Source organism: Mastigoproctus giganteus, chromosome 9 (assembly GCF_048544385.1).
Source record: "Mastigoproctus giganteus isolate SK-2022 chromosome 9, ASM4854438v1, whole genome shotgun sequence".
Taxonomy (NCBI): Eukaryota; Metazoa; Arthropoda; class Arachnida; order Uropygi; family Thelyphonidae; genus Mastigoproctus; species Mastigoproctus giganteus.
This window is the reverse complement of record NC_143583.1, coordinates 212085506-212111950: the sequence shown is the minus strand read 5'-3', so window position 1 is coordinate 212111950 and position 26445 is coordinate 212085506. Positions and strand designations below refer to the sequence as shown.

Genomic DNA, 26445 nt, shown 5'->3' with positions numbered 1-26445 from the left:
GTCAAGGTTAAACTTCAGTTGCCACTTAGCATTAGTAGAGGCATATGATGCAAGAAAGCAAGCTTATGCAGCATCAACCAAAAAAAAAAAAAAAAAAAACACTTCCACTTTATTCACCCCCCCTTCGTTCAAAATACCTGTCCAGCTGAGCCTTAAATTTATTTAGGCTATCAACTTCCACAACAAGGGATGGAAGTCTGTTCCACCAACCAACTTACACACTGGTTAAAGGCAAATTTCTGCACATCTGTCTTTCCTCAATTTGAATTTATGCCCTCTCAGGTGATTATTCTGAGCAAGAGGAAGAATCCCATCAGCATTGAGCATGCTCAAACCATTCAAGGCTTTATACACCTCTATTAGATCCCCTCGCCGGTGCCTAGTCTCCAGACACTGTAATTTGCAAAACTTAAGCCTTTCTTCATAAGAGCAACCAATTCACTAATCTTGTTGCCCTTGCATTGGTGTACACGCAAGTATACATGCACCTGTTCCTATTCTTAGCTACCCTAACACACCCCATGTGTTTACTTGTACTGCAATGACTCCCAGCAGTCCCTGAAATATCCTGCATCTTGTTTTCCAGGCTTCTGCTCATTCCAATAGAAGCAGTGCAAGAATCACTTTCACCTCTGCCAGTGGCTACTGTTAATCTATTAGTCCTTGTATCCCCCCAAGCTATCAGTTTTCCGACCCACCTAACACTGCCTCGATAGCATCAGCAAATATTCTTGCACTCTTTCTATTTAAGTGTATCACATCCCTGTAGAAGCAGTCTCTCCTGTTAAGAAGTACAGACCAGTCTGGAAAAATTCTACCCCTTGAGCCTTGCACAATCTTTCCATGGCCGAATTGATCAACAGGGCTCTCGTCATATACTCCCTCCTATCATATCTGGGCAGAATTGCAGACACTTTCAAATTCAACCCTAATTCACGGCTTTTTTTCAATAGTGACCTGTACTTGTTAAGTAATTCTGCCGGTCTCCTACTCTTAATATCATTTGTGCCAATGTGTACAACTATATCACCTTTTGTGCCCTTAAAAGATGATATCCGCTCTACAATGTCATCAACATTTGCCCCTGGCAGACATGCCCTGGTCCTGTTCCACCTATCCTTTTTACAAAGCATGTTACCCATTTCCCTGACAATAGTCACCAACAACTACTAGTTCCTGTGGGACCAGCGCATTCTGCCTTGGGTTTTGCTACAGGGTTGTGTGATGACCAAGTGCAAGCTCTTCCGTTGATGTGGGCAGCTGAGAGCTTGATGGACCCCTCAATTTAGATCCTTCGAGGGCATCCACCCTGTCCTTCAAGCTCTCTTATAGGCCCATAACAATGCTGAGTTGTCACCTGATTTCGTTACACTCCTTGCATCGCGCACACACACAGACATCCTCCATGGCAATATCATGTCTTCACTTCATCACCACTATCATCACTTCTTAGTCCATCTGCCCAAATTTTCTAGATCCTGTTGCAGTAGCACACTGTCATTAACAACCCTGCCAACCTTTGTATCATCTGCAAACTTCGAAACTAAGCCTCATATACCTTCATCAATATCATTGATAAATATACAAAACAACAGAGGACCCAAAACCGAACCCTGTCGGACTCCACTAATAACATTAGTCCCCAAAGAGCAGCACCCATTGATTACCATCCTCTGTCTTCTTCCACTCTACCATCCTTTTATCCATTGTAGCAACTTACCCTTAATACTATTCTGCTCCAATTTGTAAAATAGTCTTCCATGCGCAACAGTGTCAAAAGCTTTCCTGAAATCCAAATATATGATATCAAAATTATTTTTTGCATCCAGTTCCTTTGTAACCACATCATAATATCCTATCAAATTTGTCAGACAAGATGTTCCGTTAACAAACCCATGCTGTGTCTGAATTATTGCTGTAGTCTTGTCTAGATGATCCTGCAATGCATCTTTAACCCGTGACTCATTATTTTACCCAGAACAGAAGTTAAACTAACTGGTCTGTAATTACTCGTGTCACCCTTCGATCCCTCTTTGTGAATGGGGAATACATTTGCACATCTCCAGTCTGTGGGGACCTCCCCTGAGTCCAAGGATGCTCTCATAATTATGGCTAAAGGTTTGCTTAGTTGCTTTACCGCCTCCTTTAATATAACTGGATAGATCCCATCCACCCCAGGTGCCTTTCTTATGTTTAACTTCAACAATTTCTCCTCCACTTTGCTCTCAGTTATTACAAAATCATCAAGCACCCTGCTACAATTTGATAACCTTCTGCCATTTTCAAACCTTAATAACTCCTCATGTGTGAATGTAGATGCAAAATACTCATTCAGTTTGTTTGCTATATGAGCAGGATCATCAACAGTCAAACCAATTTGATATCAAGTGGACCAATCAGATTCGTCCCCTTCCTTTTAGAGTTTATATAAGTAAAGAAATCCTTGTTGTTTTTCTTAGCATCCTTTGCCAAAGATTTCTCGTAATCTGCCTTCGCCTGCCTAATCTCCTTTTTGACCTGATTATAGGCTAGCTTATAACTGCCATAGGCTTCTGAGTCGCTTGATAATTTATAGGCATCCCGTGCATTTTTCTTTTCTGTTACGTTTCTTTTCTGTTATCTCATTTGTTCATTTGATAACCATTTAGGCCTAAACCTTGAACAATATTTTTAATAGGTATGAAACTTTTAGTAGCTTTCACAATTAATTCCTTGAATGCTTTCCACTTAGAATGGCGCCTCCGTAGCCAGGTGGGAAGGCGCAGCAGTGCATAGCACACGCTTCTTGATTGGACCGGGGTTCGAGCCCGTCACCACCAAATACGGAGTATGCGGAAAGGTCAGGGAATGACCACCGCACCGGAGCAATATGGCCTTAGTTGCTAATGCTCTTAAAAACCAAATAACAACAACAACAATCCACTTAGGATTTATTGTTAGTAACATTGTCAGTTGATCCCACTGTACAGAATTTAAAAACTGTCTGAGACCACTGTACTAACTTTTACGGAAGCAAAAACCCTTCCCTTTACCCCTGATAGTAATTATATCTTTAAGTAAATCCCACATGCACCTCTGTAGTCAGGTGGGCAGGAGTGGCAGGGTGTAGCACATGCTTCTTGATTAGACCGGGTTTCGAGCCCATGACCACCAAATACGGAGGATGCGGAAAGGGCAGGGAATGACCACCGCATATCCCTGGAGCAATATGGCCTTAGTTGCCAATGCTCCTAAATAACAAACATAAGAAAATCCCACATTAGTACACTGTGATCACTGCTACCTAGTGGTTCCTTTATCTGCAAATTCTTAATATGTGAATGATCACTGCTGATAACCAGATCAAGAGTATTCCCCTCTCTGGTTGCCTCTTGAACATGCTGCTGCAGAAAACAATCATCCAATAAATCCACAAAAGTCTTACTAGTGTGTGAGTGACCAAACCCACAAGTTCCAGTCAATATCTGAGAAGTTAAAATCCCCCATTATAAGACATTCTGATTTACTAGCCCATTCTGTTTCTCTGTACAATTGTTCATTATATTCATTCGAGTCATTAGGCCTATAACACACTCCTACTCTTATTTTTGCTTTTGCAGTGCTTATGTCACACCAAACTGACTCAACAGTGCACTGTTCATCTATATCAACTGGATGCACTTCTTTTGATTTTGTTTTTCTTAATTAACAGCATGACACCTGCTTTTAATTAACAGCACATGTACTTATACACCTGCACGCCTGACAACTCGGCCACGGTGGCCTTAAAGCCACCAACTCCAGGAGCCTTACTTACTTTTATAATCAAAAGTTTTTCTAATAAACAGTCATCTGTAATTTTGAAATTAATAATTTCATATGACTCTTGCACAACCTCTTTTTGACATGAAGTGTCTTTCTCGAGTAAATACAGATGTAAAGTACCTGTTCAGTTCATCTGAAACATCAGCTGGGTTATGTAAAACTTTCCCATACTCAATGCACAAGGGTCTGATCTGATTTGCTTTTTTCTTCCTTGTATTTATATAGATGAAAAATTCCTTGTTCCCATTCTTTGCTCCCTTATAGAGAGGCCAAGGCTGCTTTCTCATAAGCAGCCTTGGCCTCTCTAACCTTATCTGTGGTATTATTACAAATCACCTAGTAGCTGTTGTAGGCTTCAGTTCTTTTCATCACTGTTTAACTGTCCCATGCTATCTTTTTCTGCTCCTTTTGACCATCCAGCTCTGCATTTATCATTTCTGCATCCTCCTGCAATATTTTCTTAATGGTATGTGTGCTTTCATAGCTTCTGTAATTTTTGCTTTAAAAGCATTCCATAATTCAAGTCTATTTGCCCTCACTCTGCAATCCACCCAATTAATATGCTATATAGTGCCTTAAACTGTTAAAGCCCCCTCTTCTAAAATTAAAACCCTTGCCTTTACCTTTAACTACTGCAACATTTTTCTCTATCTTCCACCTGATGACTGCACAATCACTATCTCTGTCAATGGTTCCTGTATTTTAAGTTCTGTAATGTCATATAATTCATGAGTAATGATGAAATCAAGAATATTCTCACCCTTAGTATTATCTCTGACATGCGGGTACAAATAATAAACATGTAGTTTATTTAGAAAAATTTTTCCCCAAGGCGAGTTTCCCACCCACTTATTCCAATTAATATGTGGCAAATTGAAGTCACCCATAATAAGACATTTGCATATAATGAATCTTGTCATACTCTTCACAATCTTGTTGTCCGTAGCTCACTCCCACTATCATTATATTTTTGCTTCCAACTTACAGACACACAAGGTCAGACTAAGAAAAAGCTCTTTTTGTGCTCAGGCTGCTTTTGATAAGATTCATGATGCCACTTCTATCTTTCCTATGTTTCCTAAATACACTACACATGCCATAGTGGAACTCATTATCCTCAATTTCAGGTCTCCCTTCTAAATATTGGAACAAACACCTTCTTCCACATGCCTACCCGTATGTTTTCTGCCACTGATTTATCTATCTGCTCCCCTTCTCTACTCCCTTCACTCACTTGGGAAGTGGAGGAGAACCCATATGGAAATGATCACTTCCCTGTGATAACCTCGTTACACAGTGGGAGACAGTGTCTTCCTTTCAGGTTACCACGGTGGAAGACTGATCAGGCTGACTGAACTGCCTTCCAACATCAGGCAAATTTTGACTTCAGCACTGTCAGTCAGGAGCCTATCAATGATGCAGTAACATACATCACAGAAAATATTGTCCAAGCAGCAAATGCCATCACAAAAACATCTGCCCAATTTCCACCATTTCCCAAACCGTGGTGGAATTCACAATGCACAGCAGCAAAAAAGGCTCAAAACAAAGCGTGGGGGATATTCCACCGATATCCTATTACTGTTAATCTAATAGTCTTCAAATATGCGCGAGCCAAAGCATGCTACATTCGACGTTAGAGTCAAAAGGAATCATGGATCTGTTTCACATCATCTATTAACCAGTCTACCAACACTAAGGTAGTCTGGGATAAAATCCAAAAAATGAAGAGAAAATATACATCCCACCCCTCATCGATCCTAGACTATAATGGATGCACTATTGCAGAGCCCACTGCAATAGTCAATTCTCTTGGGGAAACATTCTCTATCACCTCTGCAACATCTTCGTATTCCCCAGAGTTCCTGGTCCTGAAACACAAAATCGAAAAACAGCACTTAATTTTAAGTCTAAGAGCCTTTATCCCTACAATGGGGCATTTGCTATACAGAAACTGAAAAGAGCCATCACTCTTTCAAAGGCAAATGCTGTTGGACCAGATGGCATCCATTATGAAATGATTAAGCATCTTTCATCGAAAGCAATGGGTCACTTGCTCCTTCTATATAACAGAATCTTTATTGAAGGGCAGTTTCTGGATTCCTGGTGCAAAGCAATCGCTGTTGACTTTGCTAGGCCAGGAAAGAATCCAAAAGTCACTACTAATTATCGTCCTATTGCTCTGACTAGCTGTCTGTGCAAAATCCTAGAGAGAATGGTTAACTTTTGTTTAATGTGGCATTTAGAATCGAATGACATTCTCTCTAACATCCAGTGCGGCTTCCGAAGGAACTAGTCCACTCTGGACCATCTTATTAGATTGGAAGCATCCATCCGGGATGCTTTCCTAAAACATGAACATTTGGTGTGTGTATTCTTTGACATGGAGAAAGCATATGACACAACTTGGAGATTTGGCATCTTAAAACATTTGCATAGCCTTGGTCTTAGAGGGCATCTCCCCATTTTTATTAAACTTTTTAGCCAATCGATCTTTCCAAGTTCGTGTGGAATCCTCACTCTCTCTCTCGTCCCTTCTGTCAAGAGGAGGGAGTACCACAAGGATCAGTATTAAGTGTCACGCTTTTTGCCATCAAAGTAAATTCCATCACCGAACAACTTCCTCCAACTGTAAAGAGTGCCCTCTATGTTGATGACTTTAGCATATTTTGTCAGTCATGCAACATGAGGGTTATAGAAAGACAACTGCAAAAAGTCATTGATCGCCTAAATTCCTGGGCTCTATCTAATGGATTCAGGTTCTCGCCGTAGAAGATCGTTTGTGTACACTTTTGTCGTAAGCTTAATCATCATCCTGAACCTGAATTAAGGCTCGGAAAAAATGATATTCCAGTAGCAATGGACACAAAATTCTTGGGACTCGTATTTGATAAAAAGCTGACCTTTCTGGATCACATCCGTCAGCTCCGCACAAAGTGCACAAGAGGTCTGAATATTCTGCACTCTCTCTCTCTCCTCTACATCTTGGGGTGCAGACCGATGCACCCTATTACGCATTTACCGTGCACTTGTGCAATCCAGATTAGATTACAGGTCCCTGGTATACAATTCGGCCAGAGACAGTGTACTTCGATGGCTGGATCCTGTCCATCATCAGGCTCTCCGTATCGCTATTGGAACATATTGAACATCTCCTGTCCAGAGCTTATACGTTGAAGCAAACGAACCACCATTATCGCTTCAGTTGTCTCTAAAGTATGCTTTAAAACCGAAATCCCTGCCAGACCATCCTACGTGGCCATTCGTGTTTGAGCCACGATGGGAAAATTTGTACAACACCCGTAAGACTGCCAATCGTCCTTTTGGTATTAGTCTCCAAGAGCTACTCAAAGAACTTAATATCAAGGTAGACAAGGTTGCCCAAACACCGAAGCAACCCCTTCCACCCTGGCATGCTCATGTTCCAACATGTGACTTGTCCCTTCGAAATTTGGGAAAGTCGGACACTTCATCATCTGTCTACCTGCAGCTTCATTCAGCACACCGAGCTGAACATTCTGACTTCGCGCCAGTTTACACAGACGGTTCGAAATCGGAATCATATGTGGGATCTGCTGATGTCTTTACAGACAGCACTACATCAGAGCAGATTTCCTCTGAATGCAGCATATTTACTGCAGAGCTGCACGCTATAGAGTTAGCCTTGGATCACATTAGTAAATGCCTATACCAATGGTTCATTTTATATTCCGATTCTCTCAGTATGTTACAGGCTTTAATAACTGTGAGATATAATTCTCACCCAGTTCTGTCTAGCATTCAGCAGAAGATTCACTTCCTCCGTGAACGTGAATATGATATCTGCTTCTGCTGGATTCCTAGCTACGTTGGGATTAGGGGAAATGATTTGGCTGACACCGCAGCCAAATCAGCAATTCCCAATAATAACCGCTGCCTGTCAGTCCCCTATACAGACTACAGACAAATAATACACCAAAAGATACACTCCCAATGGCAGGATTCATGGAATGGACAGACTACAAATAAATTATATCGTATAAAGCCTGTAATTGAACCATGGCGGTCTAGTCTGCACAGGAATCGTAAGGAGGAAGTTGTTCTTGCCCGGACCCGCATAGGACATAGTCATTTGACTCATTCATATTTGCTGAGGGCTGATGATCCTCCTATGTGTGAGTCCTGTGGCACAATTTTATTAATCAGACACATTTTAATTGACTGTCCTGATTTTAGCAATATCCATTTTACCGCTTTTAACCATCTGACTGAGCCGCATACACTAAGTCAGATTTTATCCAACGATGACCATATGTCTGCTGTTTTTAGCTTTTTGAAATCAGTAAGCCTTTTTATTAATATTTAAAAAATTGTTACTTGTTTATTGATATTTGTCTTTTCCAGTTTATACTTGTTTTTATACCTTGATTTAGTGACCTAATTCATTAGGCCACCGAAAGTTTTACTTTTTTTATGACCAGGTTTTGGCGCATTATAGCCTTAGTTGCTAATGCGCCAATAAAATCCAACCAACCAACCTCAATTTCAGGGTGGCACCATGTTTCTGTTAGCCATATTATGTCAGCATTAGTTCTCCTAACCAGGGGTTCAAATTTACCATTTTATTGACAATACTCCTGGCTCCTGGAGTTGATGGCATATAATGAGTAATTTTGAAGGAGGCTGCCAGGTGTATATTGAACAATTGAAATTAATTATGAGGACAACTTTGGACTCAGGGGAAATTCCTTTTGATTGGAAAACTGCCACCATATCATCACTACATAAAGGCACAATTCTAAGAGCAAAGTTTGTAACTACAGATCAGTTAGTCTGACTTCAGTGGTGGAAAAATCTTAGAAGCAGTGATTAAGAGTGCAATACAGAGAATTTAGATAGATAGCATACAATATGATGGGCACCTCCGTAGCCAAATGGGCAGGAGCACCAGTGTGTAGCACACGCTTCTTGATTAGACTGGGGTTCGAGCCTGTGATCCACCAAATATGGAGGATGCAGAAAGGTCAGGGAATAAGGAATAACCACCGCATATCCCCGGAGCAATATGGCCTTAGTTGCTAATGCTTCTAAAAACCAAATAACAACAACAATACAACATGATTTTTTTTCTTAAGGGAAAATCATGTTTAACTAACTTAGTAGGCATTTTGACAGACTCATGAGCTGGATGTAGGGAACAATTTCAACAGTTTATTTGGATTTTAGCCAGGGATTTGACTCAGTCCCTCATGAGAGATTACTGTATAAGCTGTAAATGTTGAAATTACTGGAAAAATTCTAAGATGGATTGCTGGGTGGCTGTAGAATGCAGAGGGTTGTGGTTAATGAATCTTCTTCAGATTGGTCTAGAAGTCAGAAGCCAGTCCTCCAAGGATTAGTTATTGGACCACAGTTGTTCCTGATTTTCATAAATGATATTGATGATGGGATAGAAGGTTTGATGTCAAAATTTGCAGATGACGTAAAGATTGGTGAAGTAGTTAATGATAGGTGCCAAGCAGCACTTCTTCAGGGCGACTTGGAAGCTGCAAGAGCTGTCAGAAAAGTGACAGCTATGTTTAATGCAGAAAAATGCAAAATCTTACACTTGGGGAATAGCAACCCAAAAATAAATTATACACTTGGTGAGGTCAAATTAAAAACAGTAGAGGAAAAAACAAAAAAAAACTTGAGTTCTAATAAGCACAGATATGAAGTTTTCTGAGCAGTGTAAACAGGCAGCTAGTAAAGCCCACGGTATTCTGTTGGTGATTTATCAAACATTACCCTGTAGATATATGGAGGTCATAGTCCTACTGTATAAAGCAATTGTAAGATCACATATGGAATACTGTGTTCAAGTATGGAAACCTCATCTGAAAAAAGACATTGAGCTTCTTGAAAGAATCCAAAGATGGGCAACTTTCATGTGAGATTGGCAAAAGAGTGACCATATGAGGAAAGGATTCATATGTGTCAGCTACAGAGCTTGGCAGCAAGGCACCACAGAGGTGAACTGATTGAGGTTTATAAGGCTTCTGAGAGGGGTTAATAAAATGAATGAGGGTAGAATTTTCACTGTCACAGAGAATTCCAGAACTTGGGGGTACAAATGCAAATTACAGAGGAAGAGGTTTAATCTATATTGTAGGAAGTCTTCTTTTAGTCAGTGAGTTGTTGTTGCTGGAACAGGTTGCTCTCATGGGTAGTTGAAGCTGACAATGTGAATAAATTTAAAGGTTAACTGGATAGTTACCTATGTGCAGAGGGAAGTAAATAATTTGTATTTTCCTGATCTACTTCTGGCTTGTACAGCAAAAGCCTGTGGCTCTTCCTTGCAATATATTGCTGTTACTGTAGGCACAGTTAAGACCGAGTATTCCTCTAAAATTTACTTGCCTGCCACAGCCCTTGAAATTATTTAAACTTGTTTCCCCTATCTTTCTCATCCCTTTCATTTGAAACTTTTCTAGGACATCTTGCCAACACCAGCTGTTGTGGCAATAAACACTAATTAAAGGGAAGGGTTATTGCTTCCGTAAAGGTGACTACGATGGACTGAGACAGTATTTAAATTCTATACAGTGGGACCAACTGATGATGTTACCAACAGCAAATTCAAAATGGGAAGCATTCAAAGAACTTATCTTGGAAGCTACTAGGCTTTACATACCAACTAAGAAATATTGTTCAAGGTTTAGGCCAAAATGGATGTCAGATGAACTAATGAGGCACATGGCAGAGAAGAAAAATGCATGGGATACTTACAAATTAACACATGACACAGAAGCCTATGATAGATACAAGTTGATATGCAACCAAGTTACAAAGGAGGTTAGGCAGGCGAAGGCAGATTACGAGAAATCCTTGGCAAGGGATGCAAAGAAAAACAGCAAAGAGTTCTTTACTTATGTAAACTCTAGAAGGAAGGGGATGAATCAGATTGGTCCACTTGATATTGATGGGTCAACTGTTGATGATCCTGCTCAGGTAGCTAACAAACTAAATGAATATTTTGCATCGACATTCACACATGAGGTGTTATTCAGCAAGGGGAATGCCAGAGGTGTATTCAACTCTAGCAGTAAGCTACAGAATCTTGAAATAACTGGGAGTAAAGTGGAGGAGAAACTGTTGAAGATAAACACAAGAAAGGCACCCGGGGTGGATGGGATCTATCCAGTTATATTAAAGGAGGCAGCAAAGGAAGTAAGCGAACCCTTGCCATAATTATGAGAGCTTCCTTGGACTCAGGGGAGGTACCCACAGACTGGAAATGTGCAAATGTGACCCCAATTCACAAAGGAGGATCAAAGGCTGACACAAGTAATTATAGACCTGTGAGCTTAACTTCTGTTCCAGGAAAATTAATGGAGCCACTGGTTAAAGAAGCACTGCAGGATCATTTAGACAAGACTTCAGTTATAGCTCAGACACAGCATGGTTTTGTTAAGGGGAAGTCTTGCCTGACCAACTTGATTGGATACTATGATGCAGTCACAAAAGAAGTGGATGCAGGGAATAACTTTGATATTATATACTTGGATCTTAGAAAGGCTTTTGATACTGTTGCACATGGAAGACTGCTACACAAATTGGAGCAGTGTGACATTGGAGGCAAATTGCTGCTATGGATAAAGGGGTGGTTGAGGGGGAGAAGACAAAGAGTGGTAATCAATGGACACTGCTCATCGTGGACTGATGTTATTAGTGGAGTCCCTCAGGGATCAGTGTTGGGTCCATTATTGTTTTCTGTATTTATAAATGATATTGATGATGGTATATCAAGCTTAATGTCCAAGTTTGCCGACGATACAAAGGTTGGCAGGATTGTCAAGGACACTACTGACACTATGCTGCTGCAACAGGATCTGGAAAGGTTGAGCAGATGGGCTGAGAGGTGGCAAATGAAGTTTAACATTGACAAATGTAAAGTACTACACATGGGAAACAGCAACCCCAGAGCAACGTATCAACTCTGTGGTACTACACTGACAGTGGTAGAGAATGAAAGGGACTTGGGGGTGGTTGTGCAGGCAGATATGAAGTTCTCTGAGCAGTGCAGACGGGCTGCAAGAGTAGCTCATGGAGTATTGTCAATGATATACAGGAATTTTTCCAGCAGGGATAAGGAGGTGATTATTCCATTGTATAAGGCAATGGTCAGGCCACACCTAGAGTACTGTATACAGGTCTGGAGGCGTCATTTCAAGAAGGATGTAGAGCTGCTGGAACGAGTACAGAGAAGGGCAACAAGATTAGTGAATGGAACAAAGGGGTGCTCTTACGAAGAAAGGCTTAAGTTTTGCAAATTACAGTGTCTGGAGACTAGGCACCAGTGAGGTGATCTGATAGAGGTGTATAAAGCCTTGAATGGTTTAAGCATGCTCAATGCTGATGGGATTCTTCCTCTAGCTCAGAAAAATCACCTGAGAGGGCATAAATTCAAATTGAGGAAAGACAGATGTAGGATAGACGTGCGGAAATTTGCCTTTAGCCAGCGGGTGGTTGGTTGGTGGAACAGACTTCCATCCCTTGTGGTGGAGATTGATAGCCTAAATAAGTTTAAGGCTCAGCTGGACAGGTATTTTGAACGAACAGAGGGGTGAAGTGGAAGTGGGTTTTTAGCAGTTTCCATGAACTCTTAAAGCAGTGGTTTTCAACTAGGGTGCCACAACACCATTCCAGGGGTGCCATGTAATTTGGGTTTAAGTTAGTTAAACTTATTATTTTTTAATTTATATTTTTACTTCATTATAAAAAGATGTACAGTATCTTTTTAATTTTGTGGTGATCTATAATTGATGTTTACTTGTAAGATATAAAGAATATATTCTTTATAATATATCTAAAGAATATCTCTATATAAAGAATAAAATTATATATTCTATAAATAGTATGAATCAGAGACAAAATTTCACGCTTACCCGTGACTCGAACAAAATACAATTTAGCATCTATCGAAAACCCACAAACACCGGTATGCTTCTACATTATAATAGCTACCACCCGTTTACCTACAAAAGATCGATTATCTTTAATCAATTTCTAAATGCCTATAAATATTCAACGACGGATTCTGCTTTGGACTCAGAAATACAAATATTAACTAGCAGATTCTTGAACAGGGGTTATCCCATTAACACAATAAATCGAATTAGGGTACAAGCTAAGAATAGGATAAAAAATACTACACCAATCAACAATAGTAATATCAAAAAATACTTTATTTCTGTCCCATATGTTGAACAGTGGCACAAACAGCTTAACAGATTCTTTAAAGATACCGAATTTAAAATTATAGCTAGGCCTATACGGAAGTTACACACTATACTGAACAATCGCTCGGTTCTTTCCGCGTTCGCAACACAAATTAATGATCTAGTATACAACATTTCTTGCGGTGATTGCGACTCGTCTTACCAGGGTTCGACGCGGTTTTCGCTTAATATTCGTGTAAATCAACACGAAGCCTCAGTTCGTGCTTCTCGTTCAGCAGCGTCAGAATTAGCCTTTCATGCCATTAACGAAAAACATACTTTTTTATTTAACGAGGCCAAAATACTTAACGTTCAACGTAATTATTATTATTATTATTATTATTATTATTATTAATACCCATATGGTGCAAGGAAGCCTGAGGCTTATGCTGCACCAGGAAAAAAAAAAACATTCCCAAGTTACCCTGAGAGAGAGAGAGAGAGAGAGAGAGTCAGTCAAAAGTAGAAGGGAATCACCAAGAAAGAGAAGAATGATGATATCCAGCTCAGGACCCTGGGTGTGCCAAGCCCATACTCACCAGATGTGAGCCCCCGGGGGGTTATACGCGACTATTAATTGCAGAAACCGTTGAAATTAAATTACACGAAAATTCTGTTAATGTTCGGCGGCCATATTTGATCTCCGATGCGTGGACCTTTACGCGCATGCGCGAAGACATATAATCACTATTTAAGTTGCAGGTTTAGCCTGATTCGGTAATTTTCATTCCTGTGATCACGACAGTCGGTCGAAAAGCATTGTCAGCTTCAGGAAGGAAAATCGTTTTGAATATTTTCGTTAGATTCTTTTAATTGCGTTAATTTGAATTTTAATTGTTTTGAATTGATTTTGAATTGTGTTAAATTGATTATTTAATTATTTATATTTTACTTTAATTATTTAATTATTTATATTTTACTTTAATGTACCGGTAAGTTGTCGATTTTTTCGTTTTTTCCGTTTTAATTTCTGGAGGGTATCATACGGAAGTGTTCCACGTACTATATTGAGGTAAACTCCTCTTATTAATTTACTTATATTCTATAAATGTAATTTTGATAATTATTATTGTAATAAATATCATATAACATATATTTTTAATATTATATATATATAAAGAGAGAGAATGGGATATAACAGGCAGAAAATTGAGTAGGGGTGCCACAAAATAAAATAAATTACTTAGTGGTGCCATTATCCTCAATGATACTGGCAAAAATCGTTGCATCACCATTGTTCAAATGAATAACATCTCTACAAAATAGATTCTGAATCTTTCAGATTCCTTCAAGATTGAGTTAATCTACAAGCTTTCAGCATGTAATTCGGCCTATTGTGTCTTGGCAGAATTGTGTGTGTGTGTGTGCGCACACACACACACTCTAACCTAACTTGCACCATTTTTTCAGCTTTATCCTATATTTATCCAACAAATGGTCAGATCGTGTTTGTTTAATATAGTTAGTCCCTACATGAGTAATAATTCTCTCTTCACACCTTTAACTGGTTAAACTGGTTTTACAGTTCCTTGCAATAGTCATATTGAAAAATATTTCATTCATTCATTCCTATTGCCAATGATACCAATAATAACTAAGAATAATTTGCTTCATTGACTCATTTACAGTATAATAGTTTGAATTTATTTAGAGAGATGGAAAAACTTAAATGAGAAACTGTTTTATAATTCTAGCTATCCACTAAAATTAGATATCACAAAATTGTTATGATGGCAATTTCTCTTAAAGTATCAGTTTAGGTTATCCTATTAAAACTTTGTTTTTTTTTTTTTTTTTTTTTGTGTTCAAACTAGTGTAATAGCAAGACATGACTTCTAAAATGTTAATAAATTGTTAGAAGTCTACCATGTATAATGTTTAATATGTAAATTTCTTTTCTTAGATGGCCTACCATCACATTTACTAAATTTCTAGGGTGTATGAAAGATCTTCAGATAGATACCACACCTCTTGATTTATCCAAAAGTGGTTATTATGATGTGGAACCAGGATGCAAAGATAAAGTATGTTTTAAATTAATATGATTTTGGCAAAAAATATTGATAAAAATTTCAATTAAGAAATTAGTAATCACATGTAAAAACTAATATATTAGCAATTTCTTTGTATTAACTATATTAACAATAGTATGAGCAGTTTCTTTGTATTAATAGTAATTAATTTAACAGTATTTAACTTTTTTAAATAAAGAGTGGGGGTGAACGTATTGTTAAAATACAATGGTTGGAAAAATTATGGATTTATATTAAGTTTTTGATGTGAAAGTTGGTATTATCTTAACATAGTATATATATTTATTTTTTTTTTTTTTTCAGAATCTGAAAGTAGCTACATTTAAAGGATCTGGTTATTTGGAACTAAAAGGACAGCCATTCCAGTCAGATGCTAGCTTTGGATTCTCTTTTCTCACATACCAGAAGGATGCACTCTTACTTCTGTCAACCTTTGAAGATGACAAAGAAACTGAAGCTCTTAAAGGTTCTAGTTTTTCAGAAGAAAAGAAAGGGGTAATTGCATAGGTGTCTTAGCAGTTCTGCCACCTTATATGGGCTATTAATAAGGAAAATTTACTCTTACAATAAAACTTCACCCTGTTACATTGAACTTGGCCCATGCCAAATTTTGAAGCCCTATACTTTATGACCCAGCTGGTAATATGCATAGATCTTCAACCTTATTATATAGAAAGATTATGCAGTCAGTATTCTAGTGGAGTTTTGAAATACTGTTCATATTACTTCAATATAGCATATTACTCACTTCAGGAAACTTTCCCAAACATCACACTATAAAGTCTTAAGGTTTAACAAAAGAAAATTTAAATAAATAGATAAAATTAAAAAATTTAGTATCATTATTGGGAAATATGACTATGTGAATTAAATATAACTGAGGAAAACTTACCCACATCTCAAAGCATTAAGCTTTCTGACATGAATCAAACTCTCTTGGTATGTTTAGGCAGTTTATTTATAATCATAATCTGAGACATGTCTTATTGGTTGTTTTTAATCACAGCTGACAACTGCTGTTATTCAAACTGTACAGTTTTATTTAAAAAAAATTAACTTAAGGTTTAGAATACTATTCTTGAGAAGCTAGTTTAGCTGCTGCCACTTCTGTAGGGACAGGCAAGTTTCTTAAGGACAGCAGTGCACTATAATTACCATAGATGCAGCATTGCAGGTATGGTAATTATCATAATCAGGTCACAAAGGAGGTTAGGCAGACGAAGGCAGATTACGAGAAATCCTTGGCAAAAGATGCTAAGAAAAACAGCAAGGATTTCTTTACTTATATAAACTCAAAAAGGAAGGGGGTGAATCTGATTGGTCCACTTGACATCGATGGTTCGACTGTTGATGATCCTGCTCAGATAGCAAACAAACTGAATGAGTATTTTGCATCTACATTCACACATGAGGAATTATTAAGGTTTGAAAATGGCAGAAGGTTATCAAATTGTAGCAGGATACTTAATGATTTTGTAATAACTGAGAGCAAAATGGAGGAGAAATTGTTGAAGTCAAACATAAGAAAAGCACCTGGTGTGGATGGGATCTATCCAGTTATATTAAAGGAGGCGGCAAAGCAACTAAGCAAACCCTTAGCCATAATTATGAGCGCATCCTTGGACTCGGGGGAGGTTCCCACGGACGGGAGATGTGCAAATGTATCCCCAGTTCACAAAGGGGGATCGTAGGGTGACACAAGTAATTACAGACCAGTTAGTTTAACTTCTGTTCCGGGTAAAATAATGGAGTCACTGGTTAAAGATGCATTGCAGGATCATCTAGACAAAACTGCGGCAATAATTCAGACACAGCATGGGTTTGTTAACGGAACATCTTGTCTGACAAATTTGATAGGATATTATGATGTGGTTACAAAGGAACTGGATGCAAAAAATAATTTTGATATCATATATTTGGATTTCAGGAAAGCTTTTGACACTGTTGCGCATAGAAGACTACTGTAAAAATTGAAGCAGAATGGTATTAAGGGTAAGTTGCTACAATGGATAAAAGGATGGTTAAGTGGGAGAAGACAGAGGGTGGTAATCAATGGGTGCTGGTAATCAATGGCTGCTCTTCGTGGACTAATGTTATTAGTGGAGTCCCACAGGGTTCGGTGTTGGGACCACTGTTGTTTTGTATATTTATCAATGATATTGATGAAGGTATATCAGGCTTAATGTCGAAGTTTGCAGATGATACAAAGGTTGGCAGGGTTGTTAATGACAGTAATGGCAGTGTGCTACTGCAACAGGATCTAGGCCCCGGGTGCCAAGCGTATTTCGAGGCCAAGCGATATTCTTGTGATAAATAGAGAGCTCTTGTAAAGTGACTGAAGTTATTTCCTTTTAAGTTCCTACATTTCTATCAACAGCTTTTCTTTAAAACTAGTTCTATACTTGAAAACCACTAGTTAGAACACAGAAAGGAAACACCTTTCTTTTTCCTATATTTCTTGTTCTATTAATCAACTAACACTTCAACCGCTTGGCCTCCGAGTGGCACTGCTCCTGCCTCCCCGTGGCGGGGCCGGTAATCTGGGGGAAAAGTTATCCCCCAGGGCTAAAAGGAGCAACGATGGATAAAAATGAATATCCACCTCTTGGGCCTTCAAACTCAAGGCTAGATAAACCAAACAATGAAGACCTGAACCAACCAAAAAGGCTCCGAAGAGAAGTGCAGTGCAATGAAATGCCAAACTTTCTGGTGATACACTCTCTCTCCAACCAACCTGTTGGAAAATTATCACCATTTGTCATCCAAAGATTTCTGGAGTCAATTGCTGGAACACCAAAAATGGTTAAACGACTGCAATCTGGAGACCTATTAATTGAAACAGCCAACTCCAAACATTCTGAGTGGCTGCTCAAAACAACGACATTCGGTGGCCTGCCAGTATCCATTACTCCACATAACACCTTAAATTCCTCGAAAGGCGTTATAACTGAATGGGACCTACTTACAATATCAGAAGAGGAATTAGTTCAAGAACTGAGTAATCAAAAAGTAACCAACGCCAAACGCATAATGACTAAAAAAGATGGAAATCTCGTCCCAACTAGGTCAATCATTTTAACCTTTAGTACCCCAGATTTGCCATCCTCAGTAAAAGCTGGCTATTTAAACTGCCGAATTCGGGCTTATATTCCTAATCCCATTCGTTGTTTTAAATGTCAAAAATATGGACATTCCCAACAAGCATGCAGAGGAGAAGCTATTTGTCCTATATGTGGTTCCAAGGAACATACACAAGCAGACTGTTCAGCATCAAGTCCCATTTGCCCCAACTGCAAAGAAAGTCACCCAGCATTTTCAAAATCCTGTGAAATGTGGAAAACAGGAAAAAAAATTCAAAAATATAAAATTGAACACAAAGTCACATACCCTGAGGCACGTAGACAGGTTATGTTGACCATGCCCAGTCGTTCATATGCATCTCACACTCGAAGCTTTATTACAACAGCAGTACAAACAGATGTATCAATACCCACCAGCACATCTATGGCTAATTGGGTTAAAAATACATTATCAAATTCAGGAAAAGACACACAAACTAAAACCAGTGAATCGACCAACACTCCAATCAGCATCCCAACTGATACTCGGACACTCTCGCATGATAAAGAAAAATTAAAAACTACCAAAGAAAACAAGAAACCTGAATCATCCACCAATAGTATGGAAGTCGACGTACACTCAGATCTTGAAGAACCCATACTAGAACTCCATGCAAATGACACTATGGATACTGGGCGCCCCAGCTTCCCAAAAAAAGACCGGAAAAAGTGCTCAAACAAAAAACAGTCTGATGAATCATCCTCAACTAAACCTAAATGAACCACAGTATCTTACAATGGAATTGCAGAGGTTTTCGTTGCAACACTGACGATATTAAATACCTAATTAACCGATTTTCTCCAGCTGTCTTCTGTCTACAGGAAACTTACCTGACCTCACAAATTTCTCCTTCGATAAAGAACTATTGCCTTTATCGAAGAGATCGAAATACCGCTAATGCTGCCCATGGTGGTGTAGCAATCCTAGTAAACTCGAAGATCCCAACTAGGCATATCACACTCCAAACTGAAATTGAAGCTGTTGCTGTTCGCATAACTCTCCATAATGCAATAACACTTGTCTCAATTTACCTACCACCAAACCGTATTTACTCTTTAAAAGATCTTGAAGACCTCTTTATACAGATACCTCCACCTCTCTGTATATTAGGGGACTTTAACGGGCACCACCCATTATGGGGCTCTCCTAAATTGGATAGACGGGGCCGATTAATTGAAAGCTTTTTAGAGGCACTAAATTTCAGTATACTCAATACTGGTGCACCGACACACGTACAGCTCCCAGCAGGACACACTTCAGCAATAGATCTCTCGATTTGTTCACCAGTACTAGTCCCAACCATAGAGTGGTATGTAATAAATGATCCCATGGGCAGTGACCACTTCCCAATAGTATGCAACTTTCTGAAAGCAAAGACTCCATCAATTCCGCCCTGCAGAAAGTGGAAATTTGTCCAAGCAGACTGGGCAAAATTTCAATCATCAATCGATCTTGATGAAGAAAAAATCCGCCTCCAACATATTGATGAAGTGACAGAATACATCACGTCGCATCTTCTAAATGTGGCTAAGAACACAATACCACTATCAAATCCTCCGGGCCGAAAGCATCATAATTACTGGTGGAATGACAAATGCACCACAGCAAAGAGAGAAAAAAATAAAGCCTGGAATTTGTTTCGGCAATGTCCGAGCACAGTGAATCTCATTAATTACAAGAAATTAAGGGCAAAAGCACGCTTCATACAAAAGCAAGCAAAGAAAGAATCCTGGATCCGTTTTGCCTCAAGTATTTCACAGAAATACTGATTCCAAAATAATATGGAAAAAAATTAGACAGCTGTCTGGTAAGTTTCCTACCATACCTTCTCCAATTCTCTCTTGGAATGGGAAAGATCTCTCTAATCCAGTAGATATAGCTAATGCTTTGGGCAATACTTTGCCGAAATCTCAGCAGCAACAGCCTATCCTACCTCATTCCAAAGAATTAAAAACACTGAAGAAAAACATGGTATTCACTTCAAAACTGCCCGTCTTCTCCCATATAACAAACCTCTGCAATATTCTGAACTTTTACATGTCATTAAAACCGCCCGAAATGGTGCTGCCGGGCCAGATGGGATTTATTATATCATGCTACAACATCTTGATGACAAAGCTTTGCGTTGCCTCCTGGTCTTTTACAATCGCATTTTTTTAGAAAATGTTTTTCCAGCTACTTGGCATCACTCTACAGTTTTGGCTTTCCTGAAACCTGGAAAAGATCCATCCAACCCCAATAGCTATAGACCAATATCTCTCTCAAGCTGCCTCAGCAAAATTCTTGAGAAAATTATCCACAGAAGACTCGTCTGGATTATTGAGTCGGAACAGCTAATGAGCCATAACCAATATGGCTTCCGTCAAAACAGGTCATGCTTAGATCTTATGGTCAAGGCTGAATTTGCCATACGTAATGCTTTTGTCAAACGTGAACATCTAGTAATGGTTTCAATAGACATAGAGAAGGCTTTTGATACCACCTGGCTGTATGGTATACTTAGTGATCTTTACCTTCTCGGACTACGAGGCAACCTTCCTATATTTATTCAGAACTTCTTACATACTAGATCATTTCAAGTTCAATACCAACATGCCCTTTCCACAAATTTCATCCAGGAAGAAGGTGTTCCACAGGGATCAGTACTGAGTGCCACTCTTTTTGCTCTGAGAATAGATTCTATCACTAAGCAGCTTCCAAATACAGTTGAGACTTACCTTTATGCAGATGACCTTTCGATCTCCTGTCATTCTCAAAACATGAGGTCTATTGAAAGACAGCTTCAGATAGCACTTAATAAAATTCAACAATGGGCGAGCCTCAATGGTTATCGGCTCTCACAGCAGAAAACAGTTGCCATCCACTTCTGTAGACAACGCAAACTTCATCCAGATCCCGAACTTCAAATTTCTAACATCGTTGTCCCAGTCACCAGCAACATCAGATTTCTTGGATTAATCCTAAACAACAAGTTAAATTTCCTAGATCATATTAAAAATGTATGGACCTCATGTCTAAAGAAGTTAAACATACTCAGAGCTTTATCTGCCCAAACGTGGGGTGCAGATCGTACCTCGCTTCTTCGTTTATACAGGGCATTAATCAGATCCCATCTCGATTATGGTGCTCCAATCTATGATTCTGCCAGAAAGAGCGCATTACGCTGGCTTGATCCAATTCAGCACAGTGCTTTGAGAATTGCAACTGGTGCATTCAGAACGTCGCCAGCACATAGTCTCTACATTGATGCTCATGAGCCCCACTAACTTTACGCAGGAAAACACTGTTAATCAAATATGCTGTCAAGATACAAAGTTGTGCCTCTCATCCCATTCAGTCATACCTTTTCAACCCACCATTAGAAATCCTATACAGAAACAAACCTAGTATAGTAAAGCCAGCTGGTCTTCGCCTTCTTGAATTGGTGCAAGTTTGGAATATTTCCATCCATTCCGTAAAGCAGGTGGCAACTTATACTCAGCCACCATGGGCTCCTCCTCCTCTTCCAACCTGTGACACTTACCTCTGTCAATGGAGAAAGAATACTTTGCAAGCATCAAATGTCAACCAAATTCATGCAGTTCACACTCAAAGATATACTGATTTCTCTCCAATTTATACAGATGGCTCTAAATCTAATTCAAATGTTGGAGCAGCTGCAGTGTTTCCGAATACAACTGTATCAGTTTCCCTTCCATCAGAATTTAGTATATTTTCTGCTGAATTATATGCAATTAAACTAGCTTTAGAAAATCTCTATTCTTACAGTTCCTTAAAATCAGTTATTTACACTGATTCACTCAGCTCAATCATGTCATTATGTAATTCCTCAGATAAAGTTCACCCTGTTCTTGATGAAATCAGAAGCTTATTACTGCAAATTAAAGAACGCAACCAACTGGTCACTTTTTGCTGGATTCCAGCCCATTCCGGTATTTTAGGCAATGAACTGGCTGATAAAGCTGCAAAAAACCCAACTACATTTGATCTAACCAATATCCCTGTTCCAGCATCAGATTATGCACTAACCGTCATGCTGCTTGCCTATCACAGTGGACAGCACTCTGGCACTCTCAGACTAATAATAAACTCTTTCAGTTTAAACATGATCCAAAAATTTGGCGCTCCAGTATCCGTACATCGAGACAAGAAGAAGTAGTCCTTTCAAGGGCAAGAATAGGACATACCCATCTGACCCACCTTCATTTACTCACAGGAGATGATCCACCACAATGTACACATTGTTCTAATAATTTGACTGTAAAACATATTCTTATTGACTGCCCCTATTATAAACAAGCCAGAACTTCATCCTTGATATCATTGGTTAACCTTCATAAACCAGTAACTCTTGAAAATCTCATTGGTGATAAGGCAAATATTTCCGAATTTTTTGACTTTCTCCGGCAAACTGGGCTTTTCAATTATTTATGATTTCAGATTTTCTTTTGATCTAGGGAAAACTCATGTTTTAATATAATAAGTGAATAGGCACATTATAGCCTTAGCCGCTTATGTGCCATTAAGCCTCCAGAACAACAACAACAACAACAACAGGATCTAGATAATTTGGGCAGATGGGCTAAGAAGTGGCAACTGAAGTTTAATCTTGACAAATGCAAAGTACTGCATATAGGTAGAAGTAACCCCAGAGAAACGTACCAACTGTGTGGTACTACACTTAAGGTGGTAGAAAATGAAAAGGACCTGGGAGTAATTGTGCAGGCAGATATGAAGTTTTCTGAGCAATGTAGACAGGCTGCCAGGGCAGATGGGGTTTTGTCAATGATATATAGGAATTTTGCTAGCAGGGAAAAGGAAGTGATTATCCCTCTGTATAAGGCAATGGTCAGACCACACCTTGAGTACCGCATACAGGTCTGGAGGTCTCATTTTAGGAAGGATGTAGATTTACTTGAGTGTGTATAGAGAAGAGCAACAAGATTGGTGAGGGGAATGAAGGGATCCTCTTACCAAGAGAGGCTTAAGTTCTGCAAATTGCAGTGGCTGGAGACTAGGCACCTGTGTGGTGATCTGATTGAGGTGTATAAGGCCTTGAATGGGTTGAGCACGCTGAATTCTGATGGGATCCTTCCACTTGTTCAGATTACGAACCTAAGGGGGCATAAATTCAAATTAAGAAAAGATAGATGTAGAATAGATGCGCGGAAATTTGCCTTTAGCCAGCGGGTGGTTAATTGCTGGAACAAACTTCCATCTGTCGTTTTGGAAGTTGATAGGTTGAATAAATTTAAGGAGGAACTGGACAGGCATTTGGAGGGAATGATGTGTTTTTTTTTTTTTTTTTGGCTGATGCTGCATAAGCTCATACACATGCTTTCTTGCATCACATGCCACTACTACTACTATTGAGGATTACATGCATAATGAACTTTATGGTAATATTGCTTATGCATTAGGCCTACATACGTGCAGGACAGGAAACCTCTTTCTGTCCTGCATGTAAAAAAAAAAAAAAAAAAAAAAAAAAGCCAAAATAAAAATGTGATAAATTTTGCATACCATAGGGGAAAAACTCACCAAAATTGGTAAGTAGCTTAATTGTTAAAAAAATAAAATAAAAAATAACAATCCATGAAACTTTCTGTTGAAAAATAAAATTACACACAATTTTCTCTCTCTCTCTCTCTCTCTCTCTCTGTGTAGTGATAGTTCTCTAAAAATGTTTTGAATTGGTTTTAAAGACGGTCTTTAAATTCCATTAATAACATTGGGGAACATTATTAAAGAACCAACATCTTACATAAACAAGAGACATGTCATTTACATATAGGTGCAGCAAGGTGAAAATTTAAATAAAAATTTACATAAAAAAAAACAGTAAAAGTTTGAAGAACAGGCATACAAGTATTAAGTAAATTGAAAATTGGAAGGAAAATTTAAGAGAAAAAGAAAAAAATTAAGTGGATAAAGAAACATAAGAAAATTCAAACAATAGAACATTAAATATAAATCCAAGCAGAGACACAAAAATTGTAGGTTCATATTTTCAGTACTCATATAACCCAATGCAAAGTATTGGTTATATGAGTATGATCACTCACTAGGTTTCTAGTTTTCTGTATATTTATTCCTTGTAAGTTTATTTATCTATCTGGCATGTGATCAAGGAATCAGTATAAGCCGTGTTATACGCACATATAATTAATTAGCTTATCATAGTGTAATTATGTTAATAAGTTTGAAATTAGCATTAGTATAATTTTCAATATTTTTTTTCTGGATATCTTCTCTAAGATTTTCATTCAAATGACTATATTGCAGACAAAACAACCAGTAGTCAGTACTATCTGACTGCAAATCCTGGAATTATTTATAAAGCTCAAGTTAACAAATCATGTTAGGCAGAATTTGATACAAATGCCACTTTTGGTTTGAAAAAAATAGACACAAATTGAAAATATTCTGCTTGACTACTTTACAATCTGTGAAAAAATATGCAAATTAAATAGGTTACATGATATGTGACATGCATGTGAAAGCACTATAAAGCTCTTTAACCTGACCAGTTTCCAAATCAGTTCACCAACAACAGGGAATTTTTTTTTTTTTTTTTTTAATGACAACCTCAAACACGAGAGGTATTATAACCTATAGTACTTAGTACCGTGCTTGGGTTGGAGGTTGAGAAGACGAAAGAAGATATTTGTTGACATTGGACTTGAACTTCTGTAGATTGTAATTTTCAGGAAATACGTATGAAGGAAGGTTGTTCCAGAAAACGGCAGTTGAATGAATAAATGAGGAAGATGAAAAGTTGGTTCTGTGGGTTTGAAGTTGGACAGTAAATGAATGTTGGCTGGTGGCGGCACGTGTTCGGACTGTTTTGAAAGAGAGAGCGGGAATTATAGAAGCCAATTCAGAAGAACAGTGCCCATGGAAGTATCTGTGGAAGAGGCATGCAGCAGAAACAGTACGTCTATGAGACAGAGTGGAGAGACTGTTAGAGATGAATCATTAATTAACCTAACTGCCCTCTTCTGAATGGAATCAAGAAGCCTGAGAGAGAGGTTTTGGGTGCACCACCCCAGATGTAGGAACAATATTCCATGGCAGGGGGTATTTGCAATTTATACAGAGTGAGCAGCTGTTTGGAAGAAAAGTAATGCCAAGAGAAAAAAAAAGAGAAAACCAAGTTTTTTAGATGCAGAGGAAGCAATATTTGTAATGTGCTTGTGCCAAGAGAGATTAGAAGTCAGGGTAATCCCCAAAAGAGATATATCATTTTGCCTAGAAATCGGAGTGTCACTAAAGATAAGCATAGGAGCAGAAGAATCCTTTTTGCGAGATATAAGACAAGATTGAGTTTTAGAAGGGTTGAAATCAACTAAGTTGTCTTTGCCCCACTGGAGAATTACCTGAAGATCGGCATTTAAGGAATTGGCAGCAGATTTTCGAGAACTTGAAGCTGATTGAGCTGGACAAGGTTTCTCAAAATGGAAAGTTGAATGCAATGTGCTATCATCAGCAAAACTATGGATAGGATTTCCAGTCAATGGGAGAAGGTCATTGATATACAAGAGGAAAAGAGTGGGGGAAAGAACTGAACCTTGGGGGACACCGGCATTAGTGGAGAAGTTAGAAGACAGAGAGCCATCTACCATCACCCTCAGTGAGCGATCAGAGAGAAAACTGGATAACCAATTACTAAAAACAGTTGGCAAACCATAAGATGGAAGCTTGTTTAGAAGACCTTTATGCCAAACACGATCAAAAGCCTTTGAGATGTCAAGAGCAACTACTTGTGTTCACCGAACCTTTCCATTGAATTAGTCCATAAATGGGTAACATAAGCCAGAATATCACCAGTGGATCGACACTGACGGAATCCATACTGGTGATCGTTGATCAGACGGAAGGTTTCTAGGTAGTTTAAGAGTTGGCGGTTAATTGATTTCTCCATTACTTTAGAAAGAGAAGAAGTAATTGCAATGGGACGATATTTGGATGGGAGGGATTTGTCACCCTTTTTAGAAACTGGCTGGATATGAGCAAATTTCCAAGCAGAAGGAAAAACACCTTTGGAATAAGAAAGTGAAAAAAGGCTGCAAAGAATAGGAGTAAGTTCAGGAGCACAGGTTTTGAGAACAAGTGGAGAAATACCATCAGGACCTGGAGCTTTCTTAGCATCAAGATTCATCAAAATCCTTCTGATATCCTTTTGATGGAAGACCACAGGAGGCATTGAATGGAGCATGTTAGGAATGGTGGGAGGTGTTTTACCAAGA

General features: G+C 38.7%; 1 protein-coding gene across 1 annotated transcript in view; it reads left to right on the top strand.

Annotated features, from left to right (window-relative positions):
* Nucleotides 1-26445, top strand: part of LOC150081103 (laminin subunit alpha-2-like) — a 707948-nt gene that overhangs the window by 582611 nt on the left and 98892 nt on the right. The window contains exons 54-55 of the mRNA XM_090380924.1: nt 14947-15067; nt 15380-15571. Of these exons, the coding sequence (XP_090237050.1) occupies nt 14947-15067; nt 15380-15571 (313 nt within the window). The remainder of the gene's footprint in view (nt 1-14946; nt 15068-15379; nt 15572-26445) is intronic.